The sequence below is a fragment of the Micromys minutus genome (assembly GCF_963924665.1).
Source record: "Micromys minutus genome assembly, chromosome: 3".
Taxonomy (NCBI): Eukaryota; Metazoa; Chordata; class Mammalia; order Rodentia; family Muridae; genus Micromys; species Micromys minutus.
In genome coordinates, this window is record NC_137972.1 from 76,045,967 (window position 1) to 76,073,745 (window position 27,779).

At 40.4% G+C, this 27,779-nt stretch overlaps 1 protein-coding gene across 1 annotated transcript in view; it reads right to left on the reverse strand.

The window, feature by feature from the left end:
• SV2B (synaptic vesicle glycoprotein 2B) overlaps positions 1-27,779 on the reverse strand; it is a 170,081-nt gene that overhangs the window by 39,901 nt on the left and 102,401 nt on the right. Inside the window, exons 3-5 of the mRNA XM_080913689.1 lie at positions 24,271-25,101; positions 1,902-2,082; positions 1,183-1,334 (exon numbers count right to left, since the gene is read on the reverse strand). Coding sequence (XP_080769815.1) covers positions 1,183-1,334; positions 1,902-2,082; positions 24,271-24,721 — 784 coding nt within the window. The 5' untranslated portion in view covers positions 24,722-25,101. The remainder of the gene's footprint in view (positions 1-1,182; positions 1,335-1,901; positions 2,083-24,270; positions 25,102-27,779) is intronic.

The following is a 27,779-nucleotide window of genomic DNA, read 5'->3' on the forward strand; positions in this document are numbered from 1 at the left end:
TTAGGGAAATGGAAGGGAGGAACTATAGATCATTACATAAAGTGAATCAAGCCAGAAGGAAAGGGAATTTATGTTTTCTTTTACAGCATGAATACATATGAATATATACCCTGAAAACATACAAGTAACATTGTATGAACTGTATTTATATATTTAGAAATGCACATATGCATGCACAAATATATATGTAACAATGATTAAAGAAACAGAGGCCATGAATTTGAGAGACAGTAAGTGTGTACATGGAAGAGCTTTGAAGAGGAGAGAAAGGGTAAAATGATGTAATTATAATAAGAAAAATTAAAATATAATACAAAAGGAAAGAACAGTGACCAGATAAAAGAAAAGGGTATGTATGTGCATATGTGCTTATAAATTGTGTGTTTATATGTGTGTGTGCACTTATGTGTGTGTGTATGTATATATATATATGGATCACAAGAAAGGAAGAAGAGATCTTAAAGAAGGTGGGGAACTGTAAAGAGCCATGAACTATAGGTGGTAAGAAATTGGAGTGGTTGCACTTAGTAGGCGAAGGGAACAAGTCAACAGGAGGAAGAGGGCAAAGGGGGGGGCAATCAACAAGAACAAAGCATAATGACACGTAAGGGTGAAGATGCCACAGTGAAAGCCACTGTTTTGTATGCTGACTTGAAATGTAAAAATAGAAAGAAAATGGAAAGTACACAAGAAGAGGGCTACACCTGGAGGAACAGCAGGTTTCCACCCTACACTAGCTTCAGTGCTAATCCTAAGGTGACCAAGCCATAGCTCTTAATTTTTGTTCCATTTGTCATCTACAAAACACTCCTCGAAAAGCCCCACTCATTGAAGTGAAGAGGATCACAGGAAAGGAAGGCTGTGTGAGTAGAGAACTGAACCTTGCAGGTTGTCCTTCACAAGTATGTAAGTGAGCACACACACTAAGACATGGGTGAAAGACAATTTAAAAGAGAGGAAGAGAAAGGAGGAAGTGGAGGAGAAATAGTTAGAGAAGAAGAAGGTAAGAGATTACATTATTTCTAAATTGATATTAGCAATTTCAATTGTCTGCAACATTTTTTTTTAAAAAAAACCACATACAGAAACTGTGTACAAGATAGGGAATAAGAGCATGTATTTATTTGATGTGGTTGCCATAGAGACAGAAAACCTGAAACTATCTTAAAGTCTGTTGCTCACCATAGTGTGGAATGATGCTCCAAGCCATGGCAGATGCGTAGATGCCCCCAGTCATCCAGAAGATGCCCAGCCAGCTAAGATGCTCACCACGTTTCTCCCGTGATAAAAACTCAGAAAAGTAGGCAAAAACAATTGGCAGGGAGCCCCCAATACTGAAGAGAAAGAAAAAAACACCAGAAAGAGATCATCAAGTATTAAACTTAAAATTGTCATAGAAGAAACAAAACTTCCTTCTACAGTACCTTTGGGCTCTGTAGTAAAAACCTCTAATTTAAGAGACCATCAATGGAGCTTCCCCTACATTTGCAAAGCAATTATGGGTTATTTTGACTTTTAAAAAGTTATTACATTTATTTAATTAGTTGGTTAGTTAGTTAGTTAGGTAGGTAGGTAGGTAGGTAGGTTGGTAGGTAGTTGGTTAGTTGGTTAGTTAGTTAGTTAGTTAGTATCATCCATGCATATACACACAAGACACAGTATAATCCATAGTCATTAGAAGACAACCTGTGGGAGTTAGTTCTCCACTCCCACGCTGTACATTCTGGGTATTGAACTCAGGCCATCAGGCTTGGTAGCAAACGTTTCTACACACTGAGCCATCTTGAATGCCTTTTAAAATAGTATCTTTAAAGTCAAACAAAAAAATGCAATCGAAATGCTTTATGAGGTATCCCATGGTGAGAGGACCAGAGGACTCATGATGGAGATCCAGTACATACCCTATGCCTGAGATGAGTCTGCAGAAGAGGAAGGCGCCGTATCCCTGCACGAAGGAGGACAGGGAGGCAAAGGAGGCATTGATGGCCAAAGACATGCTGAGGACCTTCTTCCTTCCCAATTTATCAGCCAGGCCCCCCAGGATGAAGGCTCCCGCCATCATTCCTAGGTAAACTATCAACCCTATGAAGAAGAAAAAAACAGGGGTTAAAGAGAAAAGACGAGACATTAGAGACCATTCATTACCATATATCCCAACATAGGCTTTGTGGTGAAATAACCCAATCGTTCTCCAATGCTCACTTTTCCTACCCTACCACTTCCATGTCAACCTCATTCAAATGGGAGATGGAACAAGACTCCCATGGCAGATCAGAAACTATCCAAAGGTGATTTTCTGTATATGCTGTTGGCACAAAATAATAAGCTGGCCAGCTATACAAGCAGACACATCATCACAGATCAACAAAAATTAGGATTATCACCCCATTCTAAAGACTACTATTTAGTCTCACAATCCACACATTAAATGCTGTAATTTTGCACTTAAATAAAAAGTGTACTTTAAAGGCCTTCATAGGAGATTTAATATTTAAGGAAAGCATCTTTGGGGTAGATTGTGTGGGAAACATTGCAAAGGAAGAAAATGAGGTAAATGATAAACAGCAACGGGGAACAGCATTGATTGACTTAGACACACCCGTGAACAACATTTTTCAAGCCATAGCATTTGGATGTCTTAGGGAAATATAGTTGTACAGTTTATAACGATGTGCAATGAGTCTAACTTCATTCCTCCGCATGTGGGTGTGCAGTGTTCCCTACACTGTTTACTCAAAAGCCTATCCTTCCCTTATTGTACTTTATTGGCATCTTTCTCAAAGACAAATCCATCATGGGGCTGGAGAGAAGTCTTCATGCATAAAAGCACTGGCTGCTCTTCCAGAGGACCTGGGCTCAATTCCCAGCACCCACACAGCAGCTCACAACCATCTGTAGCTCCAGTTCCAGAAGATTGAACACCCTCTTCTGACTGTCTCAGGCACCAGACATATACATGGTGCACAGGCATATATGCCAGCAAACACCCATATATATTAAGTATATTTTATAATATATATGTATAGTAAAGGGACCAATCACCATAAATTTGTAGACTTATTTTTAGGTCATAACTCTGTTTTACTGCTTTTTGATTTCTGTGCCAGTATGAAGATCAATCTTCATAGTTTTGAAGCATATATGAAGTTGGGTAGTGTGCCACCAACTTTGTTCATTTATTCTGAGATTTCATTGGCTAGCCAGTGTCTTGTGTTCCATACACGTTTTACATTTTTTTTCTAACACTGAGAAAAATGTCATTAGAATTCTGATAAGGATTGCATGATGGATTATTTCAGTTAGTATGAGCATTTAACAGTATCAGCTCTTCCCATGTCAGGGCAGTAAGTATCTTCCCATTCATTTGTATGCTCATTTTTCATCTTCAGTGTTTTATAGCTCTTAGTATATGGCTCTTTTATTTCCTTGCTAAAATATATTCTGAATTGTTTGCTGATACTATTATAAATGGCACTGGTTTCAATTTCTTTTTCTCAGGTAGCTCATTTCTCACATATAGAAACACTACTGATTTTTGCACATGTATTTCCCATACTACAACTTAACTGAATTTCTTTATTAGTTCTAACATGTTGTTTTTATGGTGTGTAGGGGGTTTTGGCTATAGGGTCATACCATCTGCAAACAGATGCTTTTGCTTCTTCCTAATTTAGATGCTTTCATTTCTTCTTCTTCCCTGAATGCTCTGATTGGATATTCCAGAATGGAGTGCAAACAAAGGACCAACCTGACCTTGCCCTTGATCTCACTAAAAAAAGTTCACTATTAAGCACAATACTAGCTCTGGGCTTGTCACTCACTGCTCTTACCATGGTAGTATACCGTCCTTCTTCATCTGTTTGCTGTTAGTTTTTAACCACTGTGCTGGATAGTTGTATGTCATTTTGACACAACCTATAGTCATCTGAGAGAAGGAAGCCCCAGTGGAGAAAGTGCCTCCATTAGATTTGGTTGTAAGCTTACAAACCAGTGGAATATTTTGTTAATTAGTGATTGATGTGGAAAGATTCAGGCCATCGTGGGTGGTACCACCCTGGGCTGGTGGTCTTTATTTCTTTAAGAAAGCAAACTGAGTAAGCCACAGGGATCAAGCTGATAATTAGTACCCCTCCATGGACTCTATATCAGCTCCTGCTTCCAGGTTCTGCCCTGTTTGTGTCATGTCCTAACTTCCTTCAGTGATGAACTTAGGTTGTGGAAGCATAAGCCAAATAAACTATTTTGTCTTCAAGTTGCTTTTGGTCATGGCATTGCATCATAGCAACCCTAACTAAGACACATAGAAGGAAGCTCTTCAGGTTAAAAACAAGCTTCACAGGTAAAGGTGCTTGCTACTGAGCCTGATAACCCGAATTCAAGAAGAGAATTGGATTCCTGAAGCTGTCCTCTGAGTTCCACATCTATACCATGGCACAAGACACACACATAGATAGATAGATAGATAGATAGATAGATAGATAGATAGATAGATAGATAGATAGATAGACAAAAGCCTAAACACAGATGTCTAATGACAATACTGAAGGACACATAAGACATGTTTCTAAAAAAAGTGACGTCCAGGTTACCTATTTGCTAGCCCAGCAGAAAAAAGCTACACCAGGTATTAAGCTATTGTCTCCTAATCCAAATCTATCCTGGGCCTTACTTGATGCTGCTTCTAAGCTCTTCTCACAGATGATGATAGCGAGAGGCTTGAAGAACAGAAATGAAGAACCTCTTCATTCCATCCTGTTAATGATAGTTTTATCATCGACACCCTGATGACAGCAGCAATTCCTTCTTATGGTAGCAGCTGAATCCGATTAGAGGACGCTCCATTGTGCCCACATCTTCTTCTCTCACACCAGGGTGAACCAGCCAGGGGCCTGTCTTCTTAGATGTATCTCTGGTTATCCCTTCTGTCATCCGCTTAGCTTCCACGACGTTCTCTCCATGTCTATAGTCCTAGGGATGCTCTCACCACGTATGCAGAAGCCTTTCACTTACCCAATTACTAACCTTTTACATCAAAGTCTCTTTTCAGATAACTGGTATTACGTTGATGTCCTTGCTATTCCTTGACTGATGCAAACTTACCAGGACCCAAAAACCTTAAAAATTAGATATTGACTCACACCCATTCCACCCTCAATTTTATCCGATAAAGTAGGTTAACCCTAAGAAGCTCATGACTTTCCCAGACCCTTGATGTTGGCTGAGGATCTGTAATCACTGAATCCCTGGTTCCTTGGCTCCGAGCCAGGAGCTTTCAGCAGCAAACCTCCCTGTCCAAGTTAATGGTGGCATCAGGAAGAGCAAGGAGAGCTCTGCACATGCTGCCTTTGAGCATGGGAGAGGGTGATGGAAGAAAAATGATCCTCTCCACAAGGGAAGAGAAATGTGAAATTAACGGAGCCTATGAAATAACTGCACACTACTAAACTCATTTAAAACCCATCTCTAGATGAAGAAATTAAGATAATAAATTTGGAAAATTAGAGTGCAATAGAGTTATCAAAAAATTACTTTCGCCTGAAGCAGATGAGAGACCACGTAGAAAGCTAGAAACTATCATCCTTCAATTCCATTCAGCAGGCTACTGGGAGGTTAGGAAAGCATTCCTCCCCACCCAACTACACTGAGATTTTTTTAAAAAGAAATTAAAAATTATGGTTGCTATTTGAAGAGTAGAGCTAATAATGTCAAATGGTGGTGGGTATGGCCAGGATGGTCTTTTTGTTGTTGCTGTTGTTTTAACCATTGACAACGTGATGAAGTCATGGTATCTGCCTGTGTGTGTGTGTGGGGGGGGTGATCTGCAATAGTAGCCATGGTGGAAAGTCAGAGACATCTTCACCCTGTGCACAATGAGCAGCAACATGACTACGGTTACCCCAGACCATGTTACTTCGTCATAAGCCTCGGCCAATGGTCTTTTTGCAGAGCTGTTAGGATAACAGCTTATATGGAGAAGGAGTAGGGGCTCAGCCTAGTTGTACAACCACCTTAAGTTCCTATTGTTATCACTGATATTAAGTTCCTATTGTATCTGGCTGTGGGCTACTGCCTTCAGAAGCCAGGGCTCAGGGAAATGAAGGTGTAATTGTGGCGTTTTAAAACCAAGCCAGCCATATATGAGAGGAATCACAAAGGAGGCTAGAGAGTTGCAGAAGGTACTTATTTATAGTAGCTCGCCCTTTAAGTAGACTTTCCTTCCTCCAGACCTGGAAACGAAGTCATATTCCAATATAAAGCTTCTTTTGACTAGAATATTATTCTAACAGAGCTTGAAAGAAAATCCTTTTCCCCAAACCAGCTCTTCAATGTTTAAATATCTCATTATAAATGCTACTCCGTCAGGGAGATATCCCCAGTGTTCTAAACTCTGCTTCACTGATTTTCTTCTGCTAAGGGCCAGAAAGTACGTATCCCACTTTTCGGCAGTTGGATCATAGCATCCCAGGGGTTTGGCTATGTAGCTTTTGCTGACTCCTCTTCCTCCTCCTTCTTGTCCTCCTTCCTCCTTTTAACTTTGTGCTTTATGTAAAAACACACTTAGATAGAGGGGGTATGTTCTGGTGTTCTACAACACAGGAAGGTGGCTATAGTTTATAGAGATTTATTTTTTTATTTTATAAAGAATAATAATGAAGAAGCTAAAGAAAGGACTGAAGGAGCTGAAAGGGGTTTGCAACCTCAAGGGAAGAACAACTTTATCAACCAACCAAACCCTCCACAACTCCCATGGACTTATACAGCAACCATTGAGTACACATGGAGAGACCCATGGCTCCAGTTGCATATGTAGCTGATGATAGCGGTGTCTGGCATCAGTGTGAGAAGAGGCCTTTGGTCCAATGAGGGCATGTTTTCCCAATGTAAGGGAATGCAAAGGCACTGAGATGGAGAGGGTGATTGGGAGAAAGTGCATCTTCATGGAGACAAGTGGAGGGGGAGGGGGATAGAAAGGGGAAGGGGATAACCTTTGAAATGTAAATACAGAGAGTATCTAATTTTTAAAAAAAGACTGAAAAGAGCTGGGTATGGTAATGCCTTTAATCCCAGAACCTGGGAAGGAGAGGCAGGCATATCTCTGTGAGTTCAAAGTCAGACTAGTCTACAAGGCAAGTTTCAAGGCAACCAGGCCTATACAAGGAGACCTGCTTTATAGTCATGGGGGATGCTATTATCTAGATTTGATAATTCTATATCACAAACATATATTAAGTTATCACTCATAAGCATGTGTCGTTATCATACCTTTATTTAATTTTAAATTAATATACAAATCCCTTTATGTAGTACAAATAGAAATACATCACAGGGTTTCTGGCCATGGCTTGCTGACACCTGTCCCAAACAAACATGTTTACCCAGCTCACCTTTCCACAACAAGCTCTTCCTCCATCCACATGTCTCTATTTGCTATTAGACAACCTTGTATTTAAGGCTTATCAAACTCATTTGACTGCAGGAGTTTTGTCAATTCTGCTCAAGTCACCCACTGTTAGAGTGGGCACATAGTAGGTGTCCCATTAATATTTTCTCAGGGCTTGGGCTGTAACTCAATGGAAAAGTGCCATGCAAGGCCCTATATTCCATCCCCAGTACTGCCAAAGACAAAGAAGCTATTAATATTTGTTCCATAAATAAAGTCATATAAAATAATTCATACTCTCCATGGGAAACCATGAACAGCACCCTGAAAAAGGTGTAACAATAAAGGAAAACCTGCGTATCTTAGTGCCACTAGAAGATGGTTGTTAGTGTGTCTGTGGATATAATACTGCATTCTGTGGTTGCAGGGTCAACATCACTTCAAGCATTGGAGAATCCAGAGTCTGTTTTTTTTTTCCATTTCATAAATAACCCAGGAAAGGTGCATATGTCCTTATCTGCCTTCCTAGTTTGCTCAGAATAGGGCCTGAGAAACAGAACCATGGGTTTAAAAGGGATCAGTAAGTCTGTGGTCCCCAGCATGGAAGGGCAAATTGCTTTCCAGATAGCAGGCATCTGCCAGGCCCCCTCACCTGCTAGAAGATTCTTCTTCCCACACACTTAGATACTTCCTCTAAGCATTATAAAGAAATGTATAATCCGATTGTATTTACTTAGAGTGACATGAATAAAAAGGAGACCTTATATGGTTAGCCATATTATTTAGCAATTATCCCAGGATGGAGAAGCCATTCCTAACCTTTGGTTCTTGCCTAAATACATAGAAATTAAATGTGCTAATTATACTGAAAAATTTTTCCTAGGAGTATTCTTAGCTCTTTTTCCCTGTTACCATTCCAAATATTTATTTTACTCTATGAACACACTTTGCAGAGAAAAATACTTATAACTCCCTGGTTTCAACTGTAGAATACCTATATAGCTTAGAATAGACCTTCTAAGTACAGGCTAGACTGAATTTGATTTTTAGCAGCACAGTCCCACAGAAAAATCAAGCTCTCCTATCTAAACTATCTCCATTTCACCTACCATCTATATAAGATAGTTCCTGACAGTACATTTCTGTTATTGTTGTTGTTGTTGTTTAAATTAAAAAAAAATACCTTCCTCTGAAAGGAAGATATTCTCTTGGTCTAGGGTCTGGGTTTATAGACTTACATGGTGATAAATTTGTGAAGGTCTATTTATAATGCATGTGGCTTAGAAACTCTTTACCTTGCTTTCAAATCAAGAAGAGAACTTAAAGGTATCTCTGTGTATACTCTATGTCCTAGCGTAGGAGAATGCTAGGGTGGTGAGGTGGGGAGAGTGGGTTGATGAGTGGGTGGGTGGGAGAGCATCCTCATAGAAGGGGGGGATGAGATATGAAATTGCAGAGGGGAAACCAGAAGAGTTTGAAATGTAAATAAATAAAATAACCAATTTTTAGAAAAGAAGTGCTGGGTAAATTTAACAGGTGCTTTATTTATATATCATACCTAGATCCTAAAAAACCTCTGGGTGAGTTAACATTTTGTACATGTCATAGTTAAGAGGTTTAGCTTTCCGTTTTGTCTAGTGGGGATTACCATGGAATCGCTACACTAGGCTTTCATGACCTTTCAGGAGAGCAATAAGAGCAAATAAATGAGTTTTTCCTAGTTTGCTGGAAGGTGGAACTTCCCTAAGTTAAAACAAAGGAGAAAGGGGAATAACAAAAACTTGGTCTTTCATTAATAGTTGTTACAAATATTTCTAAATATATAAGTATGGCCACTCAGAGGAATTCTGACTTGTTTGTCTCCATGTTGTTGTCATGGCGAATCATTACATGGGCTTAGAGATTGCCATATAGACTTTGGTTCCTTTTCCAGATCTCTTGATATGTCCCTCAGCTTTACTCTGAGATTGAGCCAGTTGTGACACTCCTCGACTGTTTTAAGATCTCACCAGATATTGGCTTAAGCCCTCTCAGCAAGAACCACAGCAGCCATCACAACATAACCTTAAGACAAAGGGCTAAGGCATTGCTGGGTAGTGACTGTATCTGAGATTTCCATCCATGGTGCTCAGAAGAGCTACCAGAAGAGTCATACATCTATGGCCCAGGTGTCATTGCCCCTAACCTGCCTTACCTACAATTATTCTGCATATATAGTAAGTTCCAAAAGAGAAAGTGTGTCTTTCAAAGGTACTTCTAGTGCAGTATAAGAGCAAACCAGTTACAAAGAGTTAACCTGCTCTGATATTTCTTGCACAAATATAAGTAGCCCAAACTGGAGACAGGTCCATGACTAGATGTCTCTTGTGTCTTCAGTGTTTGCTTATACTTTCTTTTCTTCATCTATTGTATTCTTAAGTAGAAGTCTCCCACACACATACTTAGATGAGTCATGTGGATCCCTTTAATTATACAAACTAATGAATTTTCATACATCATGACCTTGAGGTTTCCAAACCAGATGTTTAAAGAAGATAAATAACACACTTGGGTAATGCCAGTCTGGCATTGATAAGGAGTAGGTGGCCAGAAATGTGGAAAACCGAAACATAAAGATGGAGGCTAGAAAGTTGCCTTAGTGGCTAAGAGTACCTTCTGCTCTTGCTATGGACATAAACGCAAGCCCATGTCAGACAGCTTACAATTACCTGTAACTCCAGCTCCAGGGAATCTGACACCTTCCGTTTTTTCTGGCACTTGTATGCATGTGCACACTTACATGCACACACACACACATACACACAAGGAGTGTTCTTTTATAAATATGAAAATAAATAATAGATGATAGATGGAAAGATACATAAATAGATAATATATATCCATGGTTACATACATGACAGATGCATACATAAACATAAATATATGCATAGATGACAGATGACAGATGATAGATTAGATAGATAAGCAGATAGATAGATAGATAGATAGATAGATAGATAGATAGATAGATAGATAGATAGATAGATAGATAAGTAGATAGATAGAGAGATAGAGAGTGGGCAGGCAGACAGAAAGACAGACAGATATTTCATCTAAAGGGAGCAGCAACTACTTAACATCAAATAACTGCTGAGTTATGTTTGGCAGATCTTATTATCGTTTCAAAGGGAAAAAGAAATTTGAATTGCTAAATAAAACTCTGCTTTTAAAATATTCTACTAGCAAAAGTTATTTTTATCTATTGTTTGAGAACCCATGTGCCTTGTTTGATTTGTGCTTTAATAGTATGTTAATGTAGTCAATGCTCACATTTAAAAAAGTATATAACTCACAGGTCAAATCACTTGCTCTTCGAACCTGTAACAAACACTGTTAACATGTTATTTACATTGAGTGGCCCCTAGATATTGACGTCCTATGTACTTCCCTGCCTCAGTGTCTCCTCTGGCACTTGCACACACTGCCATTATTCAATCTGAAGTTTTTCACATGTTGGTTCCCTCTCAAACTCCAAACCTAGATTCTGAGTGGCCTCCTCTGACTATCCATTCCCCCTAGCTTCTCCTTTCAACAAGGTGAATCATGACAACCAGTAAGGAGACAGTTGTTATGTACTCCAAGTGAGTGGTGCTGGCAATGTGGGTCACCATGGCAGCAGGAGAGGTGAAATGAATTGACTGGATTCCAAAGATGCATCGAGAGTAACATCAGTCAGAAGGGCAGTAGAGGCTAAGTAGAGGTGAAGTGAGTTCTCCAGAGATATGGGGGTGATAGAGAAAGCAGGGCACTGAGCACTAGATATTCCAGTATTAAAGACTAGAAGGATAAAAAAAACCTTCAAGATAGAATGTGACAAGAGACAGCCAATGAGCAGCAACACAAATGGGAGGGGATGACAGTTGAGAAGTCTACAGAGTGCAGTGTGCTGAGCAGAAAGGAACCATAATGGCAGCACTTGCTGTGACCTGGTCATGATGTTGAGCACAAATGTCTGACTACAGGCTTGGACACACAGGACCCATTGGTGATGAAGGCAAGCTTCTGCAGTGGATTGGGAGTGAAACCTGCTCAGTGGGTTCAAGGGAGAACGAGAAGATTGGATTCAGTGGGCTTTATCAAAAACAGACTAAAAAAAAAATATTTGTGGGCAAACATTGAAGAAACTACAGCATTCTGGGTGCTGATAGGAAAAAAAATCCATAGAAAGAGAAAAACTGTTGATGGAATAGAAATGAGAATTTTTAAAGTGATGTCCCAGGTAGATGACAGGTGATGAGAGCTTATATGATTAGCTTCCATTCCCAGACTCACTTGAGGACAGTGACAGCACAGAGGTCAGGAGTCAGGAAGCCATAGGACCTAGGACTTGTGCATGTTTCCCTCTGGTTGCATCTGTTATTCTTAGGGAAAGAGGAAGTACGGTTATAAGCCAGAGTATGAGCCTGGGTTCAAAGTCCTCAGGAGTGGATAAGTGTGGGTAAGGAATGCAATTATCATTCATGGAAAAAGAAATGGCTGGGGACACAAACAACTCTTATCTGTCCTTGATCAGGAATTTAGTGTGGTCAGCACCCAACCGAGCATGATCCTCACCAGCCATTCAGCTGTAGATTACAAAGACAGATTGATGGCGGAGCTGATGCAATCAGCACTGGGGGATCCAAGAGAGGAATATGCACAAGGAAATCAGTGCAGTGTGCAGCGATCCTCATTACTGGCCACGAAAGGGAAGTTCAGTGATGAATGTTGTGAGTACAAGAGACAATAAGAGTCACATCATCAGATGTCTGTCGGAGAGGATGCAGAGAAACTGAGAGGCCAAGATACTGAAAAGAAGGGGCTGGAGAGATGGCTCAGTGGTTAAGAGCGCTGACTGCTCTTCCAGAGGTCCTGAGTTCAAATCCCAGCATCCACATGGTGGCTCAAAACCATCTGTAATGAAATTTGATGCTTTCTTCTGGTGTGTCTGAAAACAGCTACAGTGTACTCATAATAAATAAGAAACATTATTAAAAACAGAAAGCACCAAGAATTATTTTGACGTTGGGATAGGACAGTAATCCTGGAGCTAAACTCCTAAAATACCCAAACACCATGACCCAGAGGTCACTGAATTTTTGTTATGAGATTGAGTAGGAAGTGATAGACTGTGGTGGAAATTGATTAAAATCTTACATCTTTTAGTCAGGAGAGAGAGGCTCACAGAGGGTGGAGGCAAGAGTGATGGCCTACAGGGAGAGAGAGAGAAATTAGTTTACACTGAGACTGGACAGCTAAGTAACACTCTGAGGGGAGAAGTTGGTTACAGAAACAGAGTAAATGGCTTTCAGAAAAGACCTAAATGGGAAAGGGGGCACATCACTGTATGTGAATAAAGGTATAGACAATAAGGGGTACCCTAGGAGACACCCAGAGTGACTGATACATATGGAACACAAACTATTATAACCTTGGTGCTGGTAGCAGGAGTGACAGCATTGTGGAGAAAGACATGCTGAGCCATCTACATGCTGAGCAGTGTGTTAAGTTCTTGAAGCTGAGGATGTGAGTACCCATCTAGCATGCTTGAGGTCCAAGGTTCAATGTTCAGCTCTGCATAAACCAGTCATGCACAGTGCATGCTGGATGTCCCAGTGCTGGGAACTAGCAACAGGAAGTGAGGAGTTAAACGTCATCCTCTCTACAAAATGAGTTTAAGGCCAGCCTGGGCTACACAAGACCTTGTCTCATAAACAAAGCCAGTACATTGAGTTCAGAAACTTCCTTAATTTCTGACAGAGAAATGAAGGCAGAGGAACAGTGGTCTTTGATTCTTATATTTCTTCCAAAGAGAAAATATTTGTCCTTTTAGGACAAAGATTTATATGCCTTATTAATTACAGTCCAATGAATAATATTTACTCCTTATTGTACAGAGTAAATATATGGAGAATATAGGTATAAAATCATATCTGAGAGATCCTTACATACCAGAAACTTTACTGAGCCTTTCTGTGCATTAACCTTTTAAATATTTATTTTATGTATATGAGTCTTTTGCCTGCATGTATACATGTACACACATGCATGTCTAGAGACTATAGAGTCTAGAGGGAGTGTCAGAAACACTTGTGTTGGAGATAGAAATAGTTATAAATTACCGTGTGGGTACTGGGAGCCAAATATTTGGTCCTCTGCAGGAACAGTGAGTGCTCTTAACCACTGAGTCATCTCTACAACCATCCCGTGCACTATCTTATTTAGTCCTCATGAATGTTGTATAAAACAAGTATAATGATATCTTAATTTTATTAAGAAATCAGGATGCTTAAGTAGCCAGTCTAAGATGACAGAGGTAGTGCTAGAGCTAATCTTTGAAATCAAGTCAACCTGAGAAAAAAAGTGTAGTGCATGCTGTGAACCCTGTCCACTGCATTCCCACACATACTTTCTTTTCTCTTCTTCCTTGTTTGAAGATCCTTGTGTTGGTTTTTGTTGTTGATGATGCTGTTGTTGTTGTTTGGTTAGTTGGTTAAGTTGGTTTTTTGGTTCTGTTCTGTTTTGTTTTTTTGCTTTCAGGTGTTGAAATGTTTTCTGAAATTTTTCTTCCATTCCTAATCCCCAAGGATGACTTAGATCTTACTTAAAATGACTGTCTTCATCCTGTTCTTTTGCCGGTGATAATCCAAGGAGAAGGGGAGCAGATAAGGCATCCTCTTGGAGTAATGTATCATGCCAAATTAAAAGGGAACACAGAGGGAAATGAAGGCTGCCCACCACACTTCTCCCTTCTCTACCTAGAAAACTGCCCTGAGGAGTGGGTAGAAAGCCTCAAACTGTGGTGGTAGCCATAGGATCTGAAGGAAATAGCAAAAATGAAGACATGAACCTACAGCCTTGACACCACCAAGGCATTGAATCAATGCTTGGAGCGCATGCTTTGATAATTCTGGAGCAGTAAATGAATGGTGCCTTTATGATTCAAAGCCACTGTTAAAAGCAGCCAAATATATCCTATGCACATATTGTCTCCTATAAAAAGAAATAACACAGATAAAAGATCATCTGACTGGCTTAAATAGTTTTTTCTTAGCAACAAAGGCAAGACAATTTGATGTAGAGAAAAGAGTTCTGTGTTCTGGCTAGGTTTTTGCCAACTTGACACTAGCTAGAGCCATTTGGGAAGATATACTCTTAATTGACAAAGTGTCTCCTGATAATTGGTCTATAGATAAATCTGTAGACCATTTTCTTGATTACTGGTTGATATGAGAGAACCTAGGCTACTGTGAGTAATACATCCCCTAAGTAGGTGGCCCTGGGGTATATAAGAAAGCACCCTAAGCCAATCACAGGGAGCAAGCCAGGAAGCAACATTCCTTTAAGGTCTCTATTTTAGTTCCTGACTGTAGGTTCCTGTCTTAAGTTCCTAGCTTGACTTTTCTCTCAGTGATGGACTGTGTCCTGAGAGTTCTAAGAAAAAATATACCCTTCCCTCTTCAAGTTGCTTTGGTCGGGGTATTTTACCACAGCAATAGAAGCCCTAGCTAAGATGGTCAGTAAAAAGGAGGCCCAGGTTCTGGTTTTAGGACTCATGACCTTGACCTAGTTATTTCCTCTGTGGGGCTGTTTCTTAAATCTGGAAATAAAAAGCATGCTAGAAGCACCCCCCTATCCTGTTCATGTGTGACATTACATGGTTCTACAACACTGTCATTTAGGTGTTGTGGTTGACTTATAATCAGTTAATACATCCTCTTTCAAAAGTAATAGTTCTCTTCGGCAGAGCCAAGGAGAGGTGAGGCAGAGAGGTCGGGGGTGGCTTCTTTGAGCTATTTTCTGCACATCTCCAACAGAGATTAATGTGTACCCCTGAGTCAGCAAATCTCCTGCTGTTATACAGAAAGTGCTCACTCTGCACATCTGAGCAACCTGGTCAGCTCGCCCCTAGAGAAGACGGTGTTCACATCCTGTTTGTTCAGTGACCAACACCACCCCAGGGGTGGGGGGAGCATATCAAAGGACATGGCATTTATAGAACCATTTATCTCCTACCCTTCCTTCTCCCCCGTTAATATCTATGACATTTATGCTTTCTCCTCTAAAAACTCAATCATCTGCATAGTAAAAATAAGATCATCTGGGCTTGTTCAACTTAAGATTTATAAGTAAAGACAGGTTTTACTCCCACCAGCCTACACAGGGCCATTTTAGCTATGTAGTCATGAACTCTACATGGGACCCAGCTGCTCCACCTAATGATGTAGTTGCTGGAAGAGAACTTGGGAGAAGCATTTGTGTCTTGCTGTTGTGTCTATTATTCATGGTAATAAACATGACCTAGGGGACATCTTTCTTAAACTGGAAGTGTTGCTTCCCAACTCTCTGGAGGTCTGTCCTAGACAGTCTATGCCTCAAGGAATTACTCATACTCCTGCTGTCCCCTGGCCTTTGTGACATAGCTGGCTGAGACTTCTCTCATGTACGAAGATGGTTTGTTCCTGATTCCAGCACCTGGCTGAAAATGCAGCACCTTCACTTGTAATTACTAGATGATGCATTATATACAAAAGGTTAAGGTTATGTATGTCACGGCAACAACAAAGTATTCCATGGATGGTAGATCAAGGGAACAGAGAAGCAATAGGTCAAGTTAGATATAACCAGTTTCAAATCCTAGTTTTCTCTCCAATGAGTTTAGATAAGTTACTTTAGAGTCCACGTGTTCCCATCTGTGAAGTGATACACTATTTACCTTGCAATAAGATTAGTGATGTCATGCACCAGACCCTTGTATAGCTCAGATGACTATACAAGGTGACTCTTTAGATTCCATTTCTTTGACATCCCTGACAGAAATCTGTACATGATAAAAATCAACCTCCCAGCCTCATTCGCAGAAAGCAACCCACGCAAAGGCTAGAGCAATGAAGGGAGCACAGGGCCAGAAAACTTCATTAGGGAGTGGAATCCAGCATTCATCACTGAAGGTCTCTAAGCAACACTTCCTCATCTGGGGAACTTGGGATTCATACTCTGCTCATATATCTGGATCATTTAAAGACAAATGATAATGACAAGGAAACAGTTGGGAATCTGTACTGAACATGACTCAAACGCATGACCATCTTTTCTTTCCAACCAAGACAGTAGATAGACAAACTATCAAAGAAAACACAAGGAAGACTGCCTGGAAATCATGTTATCTCACATAGCACAGAGTAAAGAAGGGTACTGGCACCTCTTTAGTCCATGCTGACTAAGAGTCAGTGGTTCAGTGATGATGATATCTACCCCTGAGTACACAATGAAATCACTTCATGCCCATAAACCACCATTGGGGATTCCAATGAAAACCAGAGAAACTACCCTAGAAACAGATATATACTCTCTGTGTGTGTGTATGTGTGTGTGTGTGTGTAAGAGAAAGACAGAGATAGAGACAGAGACACGAAGACACAGAGACAGGGAGACAGAGAAAGGGGTGATATATGTCTATGGTCTACATACTTATATATATGTATGTATATGTGTGGGTAAATGTGCATATGTGAATAGTGAATGCACTTGTCAACATAAGTAAGTGCATATGTGCATGTGCACAGTCACATTTGATTAGAAGCCAACAGCAGACATTAACTATTTTTCCTCTATCACTCTCCATATGTAAGGATAGATAGATAGATAGATGATAGATATATAGATAGATAGATAGATAGATAGATAGATAGACAGACAGATAGATGATAGATAGATAGATAGATAGATAGATAGATGATAGATAGATAGATAGATAGATAGATAGATAGAGAGATAGATAGATAGAGAGAGATACAAATATAGATATAGATATGCTGATTCAAGGAGACAAATTCTCTCACTGAACTTCAGGTTCATTCATTGACCTGGTCAGATGGCTGGCTGGATAATGAACATCAGCTATCCACCTGTCCCCACCACTGCTCTCCTCCACTGTCAAGGTTAGAGTTATAGTCCACCATTACCAACTTTCATGGGTTCTGAGTATCCAAATTCAAGGCTTCATGTTTATGTGGCAGGTATATTACTAACTGAACATCCCCAGCCCCAGGTCTGTATTCATTTACATCTTCTTGGGTGATGCTAAGGGATAGCCATGGCTGCCATCCAGCTTAGGATCGGCAGAGCCTTGAAAACTGTTTAACACTGAACAACTTTCCACTGCCTGTGGATTCAAGTTGCCACTGCCATACATGGCAGTCAGTAAGAGAGCCTTTGGCTGTCATGGTAACCTAAGCAGCCCTACATAGTGGCGAGAGCAGCTGAACAATGGGTCACAGAAAGGAATGCATAAAAATGATCTAGTGCTAGACCTGTGGACATGGAGTGTTCCTCACCACTGAGGAACTGGTTTGCTAATTTCAAACCCTAAAAAATATTTATCTTATTATATAAGATCATAAATCAAATGTTCTGCCCTGACACTCAGAAATCCTTTGTATATGAAATAATTAAGAGATAAATTTTCACGAATTAGAGTAACAAATTCATCTCTGAGATACTATGAAAATTCAACTCACAATTTATGCCAGAGGATTAGCCTCCCTGGAATGGTTCAATGTTCTCCTCATAGTCAAGGCAGATTCCAAATCCCAGGGGCCCTATGTTAGTCTAAGAATACGATCTAAAGCATGAGAACTCCAGTTAGCCAGAAAATCTACCAAGCATTAAACAGTGAATGTGCACCAAGAGACCTTTCAGAAAATCAGGACTCTGCAGGCAAGCATGACACTCTTGCCTACAAGTGAGGTTCCCTCTCCTTTGAGAGGCATGAATCTGAAGTGCCCCATTTATAAGGTAAAGAGCAGGTATCATGTCAGCAAGCTCACACAGAAAGGATGCTCGTGGTTTGTCTTTTGTACCATCCATGTTAAGTGTTAGATTAGCTAAAGAAATCTGATGTGTAACTGTTAATCATTCAATATCAATTGAAAGAAGCAAATCAATGCTTCGTCACACTAGGAAGTCTAGAACTCTCTACCATGAAAGCCAATGCTTTATGTGTTTGTTTATTGTTTATTGTTTGAAATGGTACTAGGGCCTGGACCTGGGATCTTGCGTATTTTGAACAAGCATTCTAAACACTGAACTGTATTCTCGGTAATATTCTCATCTTTTATTTTGAGGTAAATTTTTGATAAAATGCCCAGGCTAGCCATGCTCCTGCCTCAACCTTACTAGTAGCAGGCATCACAATATTACACCGAGAGACCTGAAGGGTGCTTTTGTTTTCCACAACTAAAAAAAAAAAAAAATGCATTACTATCACTTAAACGGAAGTTAAAATAGGAGGGAAGTAAAGGAAAAGTCAAAGATAGAAAAAGGATAATGAGATGGCTCAGTGGTAGAGACACTGGCACCAATCCTGATGAGCTGGGTTCAGACCCCAGGACCTCATGATGGAGGAGGAGAATGAACTCCTACAAGTTGTCATCTGACCACCCCACACACTTTTTGGAATACACACATATACTTCAAAGAGCATGATTTATTAGCTCCATTATCAGTCACCTAAAATCTTTATGTTTCAGAAAGAAATATTGAGATCAGCCCAAGGTCACAGAACCATCTCAGAACAGAACAACCCTGTAAGAGCAAAAACCCTCAGTCCAAAGCTTCCCTTCCCCCAACACATCTTCTCACAGTGCCTTTATTTCTCTCCTATCTGGTAAAAGTCCCATTGGTGAATAGTGCACCATACAATTATAGCATACCACACTGTACCATACCCTACTGTACCATACTGTACTGTACATACTGTGCCATACTGTACTGGGCCGTACTGTGCTGTGTCATACTGTTCTGTGTCATACTGCACTGTGTCATACTGTTCTGTGACACACTGTACTATGTCATACTATACTGTCATGCTGCACTGTGTCATGCTGCACTGTGTCATGCTGCACTGTGTCATGCTGCACTGTGTCATACTGCACTGTGTCATACTGTACTGTGTCATACTGTACTGTGTCATACTGTACTGTGTCATACTGTACTATGTTATACTGTAGTGTGTCATACTTTACTGTGTCATACTGTACTGTCATGCTGCACTGTCATAGTGTAGTGTCTCATACTATGCTGTGTCATACTGTAATGTGTCGTACTGTATTGTACCATACCACATTATGCTGTACATTACTGTGATGTTGTTCTTTATTTACTTATGATTTCAATTTCTGCTGTGAAAATAAGACTCTCTGAATGATAATACTTGGTCTGCCTAGTATTTCTATCAGCCAGAGATACCATAGACACTTATTAATGTTCAATAATTTGTTTTAGTGAATAAATTGTGAGTAAAGAGATAGTTCGGTGATTAAGAGTATTTGGTGTTCTTCCACTGAACGATATTTCTATTCCCAGAACTTAAGTTGCGCAACTCAAAACCACATGCCACTCCATCTCCAGGGGATCTGATGTTCTCCTCTGGCCTCCACAGAAATGGTACACACACATACCCAACTCACTTACACAGAATTAAAAATAAAATATCTTTGTTCAATGAGTCAAAATTGAAGCATGGAGACACACCTATAATCTTGGTGTTTGGGAAGTAAAATCAGGGGAGCCAGGGATTCAAGGCCATGCTTGGTTTTGTGGCAATTTTCAGGCTAGCCTGAGCTAAAAGAGACCCTGTAATCAAAACATTAAATGTTTTGTAAATAGAAGAAAGAAAAAGACTAGGAATAGAATCAAAATGGAATACATGCTAGGATGTTCAGTTTCAATGAATGGAATTAGCCAAAACCCTTTTGTAAACTTTAAAAATGTTTATTGTTTTTATTTTATGTGTGTGTGTATTATGACTACATAAAAATAAATGTACTAACTGCATTCTTGGTGCTCAGAAATCCCAGAAGAGAGTGTCAGACCCCCTAGAACTGGAAGGGGGTCAGATGATTGTAGCTGCTGGGAAGTGAACCTGGGTTCAGCAGGTACTCTTACCAACTAAGCCATATCTCCACCTCTGCCTCCCTTTTTAAAATTAAGAAAGTAATGAGCCATTGGCTTGGTAGATAAAGTCTTTATTGTACTGGAGATCAGATCACCAGAAAAGATGAGGCAGGAGTGTAGATGCCTATAATCCCAGTGCTTGGGAGTAAGACATAGGAGAGTCTCGGGTGACCAGCTAGACAAGCCAGAATTGGTGAGCTCCAAGGTTTAGCAATAGGCCCTGTTCAATAGATAACATAGAGAGAGATCAAGAAAGATATCTCACAATAACCCTGAGCCTACAAAAACATAGATGTGCAAATCAGACACACACACAAACACAAATACATACATGCACACACATACATGTGAACACAAAACCTCATGCATACAAAGGAAAAATAAAAGAAATAAACAATTAAAAGAATGAATGGAATGCTTAATTAACAAGTGGGTGCATTCTCCTTGTCTTAATGGTGATCACTGCCAGATAGAAGCAAGGCTGAACATTTAGTGTTAGCAATATGTTCTTGAATCTGGTCATCTATTCGCGAGTGGATTGCTAAAATATAAATGTTCAAGAAAACAAACAACTAAGATAACAAAAGATCATCTTTAGTTTTCTGAACTAATTCATTTCTTTCCCAAAAGAAAATAAAATGACCTCTGAGTTAAACGTGGGTTGTCTGTGTTGTTTTCTTTGGGCCATTAGCTGAGAGTCAAGCTAGACACTGAACCTATGAGAGTTTCTTTTAAAATAATGGAAATGGAGGAGGAAAAGTTCTGGAACACAAAAGCCCTTTCCAGTTGAGGTTAAGCGGCTTGACCTTAAGAGTCTACAGGGCATCATTTGGCTAAAGAATACGTGCAAAGTCATCAGAGCAAATCTGATGTCCTGAGTATGGGTGACTAATCACTACCAAGCAATCAAGTTAACAACAACAACAACAACAACAACAACAATAAAAAGCTGTAAGGGTCTCTTGTAACTCAGCCAAGGTAACTACATTAAATCCAGTACAGTTGAATTCAGTCCAGCTGCACCAAAATCTGACTGAGCTGGCATCACCTTAATCCACATTTTACATGTGAGGAAACCAGAGCACAAAGCAACTGAGTAACTTTTCTGAGGCTGCCCCACTAAAAGTCAGCAGGGACACTTCAAACCCAATCAGCCTGGCTCTGACACCCATGCTGCCCCACTGTACAATCAGAACCCACGCACACACTGGCTGGAGGGTATCATGGCACAAAGGAGAAAGCCGAGTCGTTAGAAAATCATCCATTATCTGCCTGCTGCATTATCTCAGTCCCCCCAACATTAGTGTCATCATCCTTACTTATTCCTCCTGAAAACTGAGCTACAGGAGTTAGAACTTGCCTAAGGTCACTGACTGATAATAACGTCATTCATTGCCAGACTGACATGGTCAGTCTCCCTTGCTCAAGTTATTACCCAGTATAGCATTATCCCATACGGAGAGAAGGCTGCACGAGGCATGACTTCTTTTCTATAGTTCGTGATTAAGAAAAAAGCCCAAGATTAAGAAGCCGTGACCATAGACATCAGACAGTCCTGCCATCATGCCCTGCTTGACACACCAAATCTATTTCTACATGTGACTAACTTTCAAGGTGACTCCAAGCCCTTTAGTCATCTGCCCTCCTGGATCAACTTTAGATTCACATTTTCTTGACCATACAAAAAGTCTTTTGAGCATACAAGATGGAAATATATGCTCAGGGTCTATGTGTTCTTCTCAGCTTGAGTCAAAGAATCTTCCTGGTAAACATTGAGGGCAGAATTGTACCGGTCTGAGCTCTCTAGATCATAACCACATTCGCTCGGCTCCAGCCCAGCATTTGTCCTGAGAGAAGTAGGAGCTGCCACAATACCACAGTCCTACTAATACAGTTGCTGGGCATGTGGTTCCAGAAACACTGATGGGCAAGACACCACTGACAATGTCAGAAGTAACAAGTTCACGGGTTTCTATTAGGCACAGCACAAAGACAAGTTGGCGACTTCAAATGGACTGGTTTCAGTTGGAAATGTTTTTTTTTTCCTTGCCTTTTCAAAGCTCTACTATGGGGAGCTGAGGAGATGACTCAGCAGTTAAAAGCACTGGTTGATCTTCCAGAGGATCCAGGTTCAATTCCCAGCACCCACATGCCAGCTCACAAGTGTTTAAACTCCAGTTCCAGGGGATCTGACACTCACACGGACATATATGAAAGCAAAACACCAGTGCACATAAAAGTTAAAATAAATAAATGTTTTAAAACCTACTATTCAATATTTAAGGGTGAATAGTGTATGTGTGTGGGGCGGGGGACATATGCACAACTAAAACTTCTACTGGATTTTAAAAGCTGAGTAGCACTCCTGCTTCTAAAAGCATCTGTTTTTATAGACTCAGTCTCCTTTGATTTTCTTGATCATGCCTGATGTAAATGGCAGCATAGCTTAAGCAGGAATATATAGGACAAGTTTTAATGGTCTAGAGTAGAATTTTATATTCAGCTAGTTTTGGAGATTTGGTTGCTGTTATTTTGTTTATCTGGTGACAGTTCTTCACATTTCTCTATCTAAGCATTTTTACTTCTTCTGATCTTGTGATAGTTTGACTAAATAGCACAAGCGGTGCTAAAGTTCACAGTCCTCCTGCTACCCCCTCCCAAGTTCAGTCTCAGTTCTACTGAAATACAATCACATCCAATAGTTGACATATTGTTTCCAGAAGGTTTTTATATGAGATGGAATTTGAATAGCTATGACAGAGGTCATCTAGGCTTTGAAAATGTTTAAGATCTCAGTCTTTTCATAAATGGTTGCTAACTCCTTCTCCAAATTCACAGTCTAGAACCACACAAGACACACTCCAGTGTTTATCCCTGATGTTATTCAATCTGTGTTCATAAAGACCTTCTTGTCGTGTGTGTGTGTGTGTGTGTGTGTGTGTGTGTGTGTGTGTGTGTGTGTGTGTGTGAGTGAGTGTGAAGAAACAGGAAGTCTTTTTCTCCAAGATTGTGTCACAAGTACCAGCACATTGTAGACCAGAAATATGTTCCTACTTGTTGAATTAATGGACTTGGTGTGTGGAAAGCTTTTGAATGATAAACTGGCTCATGGCAAGTTCTCAAAAGCTGCATATATCTTGGGATCTATATAGACACTTAATGTAGAGGGTGCATATGTTTTTCAGACCATTTGGAGATCAAGACAAGTTCTTGTCTCTATTATGATGTATGCCTTCTATTACACACTCATCCTCTCTATAACTTCACAAAATCCTCCCTGCCATGAACCCTGATGGAGAAGGCTTGGATCTGACAGTGCTGGTCTGCTAACTGACTTGCAAGCTGGTCCTCTACCCTTCAGAATCCATCTGTGCTTCACACCATGGTTCTTAACTGCCTATGGGGACTCTGCGTGTGGGTATGTTCAAGCCCATCAGTTATTCAAGCCACATGGGCACTCAGCCACTAACTCCTGGTACAAGAGGAGCTGGGAGAAGATGCCATAGAATTCTTGGAAGATACATAAAGAAGGAATAATGGAGGAGACCACTAGCTTACTCCTTCCAAAATATATTGTGACTTGGATCTGGAAGATGGTTTAATAGAATAGTCTGTCATTCAAGAGAACAAGATGCAGGAATCAAAGAAAGAGCTAAGAATCAAAAAGGCTTGAAAAGAAAAACAAGCTATGATACTAGCCATGAAAGTTTAAGTCAATAAATTAATCAATATCCATAATATAATAGCATTTTAATGAATAAATGACTATGAAACTTACAACTTTGTGGAACTTTATGGCATATTTGAGGTGTCTAACAGTGATAAGCTATACATGTGTGTATACATATATATTCTCCTTTACCTTCATATATTTGATGTCACAAGGAAAATGACCATTGGAAGTTTCTACTTACCAAGCATCCCTTTCTTGGAACTTGACAGACACATATCTTTCTCTGCACTTGGCAAAGCAAAGCTCACCACGAACACTTCCACTCCGTCAGCCATCAAGGCCAAACCCAAGACGAAAAAGAGGGTCCACTGGAAGCGCCCATGGCCACACTCATCAATGATGGTCTCGTATTGGTGAGCCAGCTGCTCCTCATCTTCCATCCTCTCAGCCATCAGGTCTGCCTGGCCCCGAAAGCCATCTGCTCTTGAGGGCGCCATCTTAGTCTGCTTTGACTTGACGTCATCTGGATGAGGGATACCTTGGTACTCTCCCTCATAGATCTCATCTTCCTCATCATGGCCTTCCGTAACATCACTCTGTGCATCTTCTTCCGGGTTCTGTTCATTGCCCCTGTAGTAACCATCACTGGGGGCATAGCCCTCATAGTTGTCCCGATACCTGTAGTCATCCATTCCTTGGTTCTGAGATTGCCTGGCAGCCACTCAAGCTATATCTTTTGTTCCGTGGTAATTGTTTGGGCTGTTCCAATAACCATTATCTATTATATCGTTGAAATGCTGAGTCTGCCCATGTGACTTCTTCAATCAAAGCACCTTTTTAATTTGTTTCTCTAATCCACCAAATTCATACAAAGACAACTTTAATAGCCTTTTGTGCTGATGTGTGTTAAATATCTTTGGAAACTGTCAAGTGCTGGCCTGTTCTCCTTCTGTGACACAGAGGCCTGTGCTGAGAAGTGTTGACTAAAACTGGGTCCAGCTGCTCTTTTTGACAAGGTCGGGGCAGTGCTTGGCAGCTCACTGGCTACAGTCCTTCTACTGAAGATTATCACCTGGGAATAGAGACAGGAAAGAGAATAGTTACAAAAGGCTGAGATTCTGACATGTTCTTTGAATTAAATAAATATAGTTATTAATACCCATAATTTATGTGTAAGGTAAATTATACTTTGGTTAAGCATTTGAATTCACATAAGCTAAGTGAGGATTGAATTGGTGTGGCTGGTGAATGGAACCATGGACTAAGAAGCTGTCTGAGCTTTGAAGAACCCAGTGAAGGTCAAAGATCAGATCTTATACAGGAATGCAAAAGAAAGTGGTTAAGGAATTTTTAATACAAGGCAATTTTGTGTTATGGGTTTCTTTTTAACTTATCATGCTTTTTCCAACAGTAGAACTATCCTATGGGTCAATTTCTATTGTGAAAAATGCATGCTTTTCTAGTTTCTCTATGAAGTAATTGTATCACTTTACATCTAGAAATGTAGAACACAGAAATAGCTTTCTCTGGGACACAGCTTGCTTTTAAGATCAGCATTGTGGCTCAGAGGTTGCTATGACCTTGTACTTGGCTCAAGTGGGTAACAACAGGAGTCAAATATGAGACTCAAAGCCATATCTCCCAGATTTTCATGAAACTTGACTCTTGTACATAGCAGACATGCATGTATACAACTCTTCTAAGCCTCAGGGCTTCTGTGTGTAAGGAAAAGACAATAGTACTTAACATATAAGATTATGTATGAAATACCCAGCCTGCAGGTCAATATTATTTCAGGCAATATTATTTTCCTACTTCCAGTTCTAGAAAATCAGGAACCAGTCTTGTCTAAGTCCAAGGAACCCAGATCTAATCACAGGTTCCTTCTCTTGAGTCCAACACCCAAGAGGTAGATTCCCTGACCAAGCTACCTTCTAGAAAGGTGGCTTTCAACCTGTGGGTCATGACCCTTTGTTTTCAAATGACCCTTTCACAGAGGTATCCTCAAACCATCAGAAAACACAGATATTTACATTACAACCTTAACAGTAACAAAATTACAGTTATGAAATAACAATGAACATAATAGCTTAGAGTCACTACAACATACTGTGGGGTCACAGTATTAGAAAATTTGAGAACTCCTATTCTAAAATCTCAATTCTCACAAGATTTGAGCCATCACTGAATGATGCTTACCATATGTACCTAAATGTGGACTTAAAATGAGCTACAGATAAAGAACTGGAGAAGGCAGGGAAAGTTAGGAAAGAAAGGGTGATGATGAGGAAAGGGGAAAGAATTCACGAAGCAGGCAGGAACATTTCATCTCACGGATAAAGCAAGCTTCACTCAGAGTAGGTTAGTAAGAAAGCACAGTCTTCACAAAGGTAGAGTATTCTGCAAGGTTCGCAGTCCCTTATGGGCTGTGCTGAATGCTGTCCCGAGTGACTGACACATTAGGTCACACAAGAGTTTTTGAAAAGACAGTCTCCAGAGCTCTCAGAAAGGCCAATCGATCATCAGAAATTTGAGTTTCCACATAGCACCCCAGGTAGCCCTGAGGCCCCGTCTAGGTGAGCAGGCTCTCAGCAGTACCAGTGAGGTCTCTCTCTCATCCCTTTTCTACTCCAGCTGTGGCCCAGGAGCCAGATTTTCTGACTCAGGTAGATATCAGATCTCTTCCCATCAGAGCTGACAGAAGCCCATGCCTCACTTCTGCCCACCTGCAAACAAATTCATAGCCATCAACCCTTACTAGACCTCCTACCACATATGGGGCTCATGGTCCTTTCCTGCTTCCAGATGTTACTTCACATTAAACCCCACCCACTTTCCCTTACAGCAGCTGCTGGACTTCTTAACTTCCCACACTCCATGTCTGGGTCCTCTACTCTATACCTGCTACCTGGTTTTCCCCCACCTTAAGCCTTGGACAGACTCTAGCTCTGGGAACCATTTACCTCCAATGAGGGAATGCATTTTCTTATGAAGGCTAGTAGAAAACACTAATTATCAACTACAGGGGCAGGGGGGGGGGGGGAACAAACCAGGGTACTCATTAGGAATGGAATTCTAGGACCCGTCTCCAAAAGACACTGAACTGCAGTGTGGAAATCAGACCTTGAAATATCATTTTTCATTAGCACCACTACCTACCTGGGGGACTCAGAGCAACTGTGCTGAAGAAGTTAGCAAGAAATGTTAAGAATAATGACTCTCCCTCTGCTCTTGAGAAAATGTTCGCTGTCTCCGGTAAATAAACTTCTATTGGACAAGGCTGGCCAGGACAGTGTCAGATTAACATTCTAAATTAGTTTTCATTGCGTGCATTTAGGAACCCTACCAGGACAGTAAATCACACACGAACAGCAGAGACATTAGTAGGATGCTGTCACATGGAGAACGAGTGCCAACCGCCTGAGATCTGCTCTGTTATTTCTATTCTGGAGGCCCCACAGAAAAATGTCACGAGCCAGGAAGGAAAGATTTCCAATTCTGAAAGCATATGTGGGAAATGCCACTTTAGGTAAAGATTCTAGGACTTTCTCTGTGGAAAGAAATGGGTCTTTGTTAAAACCAACCACACTCACCCAATCTGGTTAAAATCTGGCTGTGAATGTCAAGTGCACTGAAGTAGAAGGTCTCCCTGTCAAGTGTTTTTCACTATGTCTTGACGCTTCTACCTCACTGACAAATGCCAAGTTATTTCTTTTTACAGAATATATTCTAGAGAACACAACAATTAGT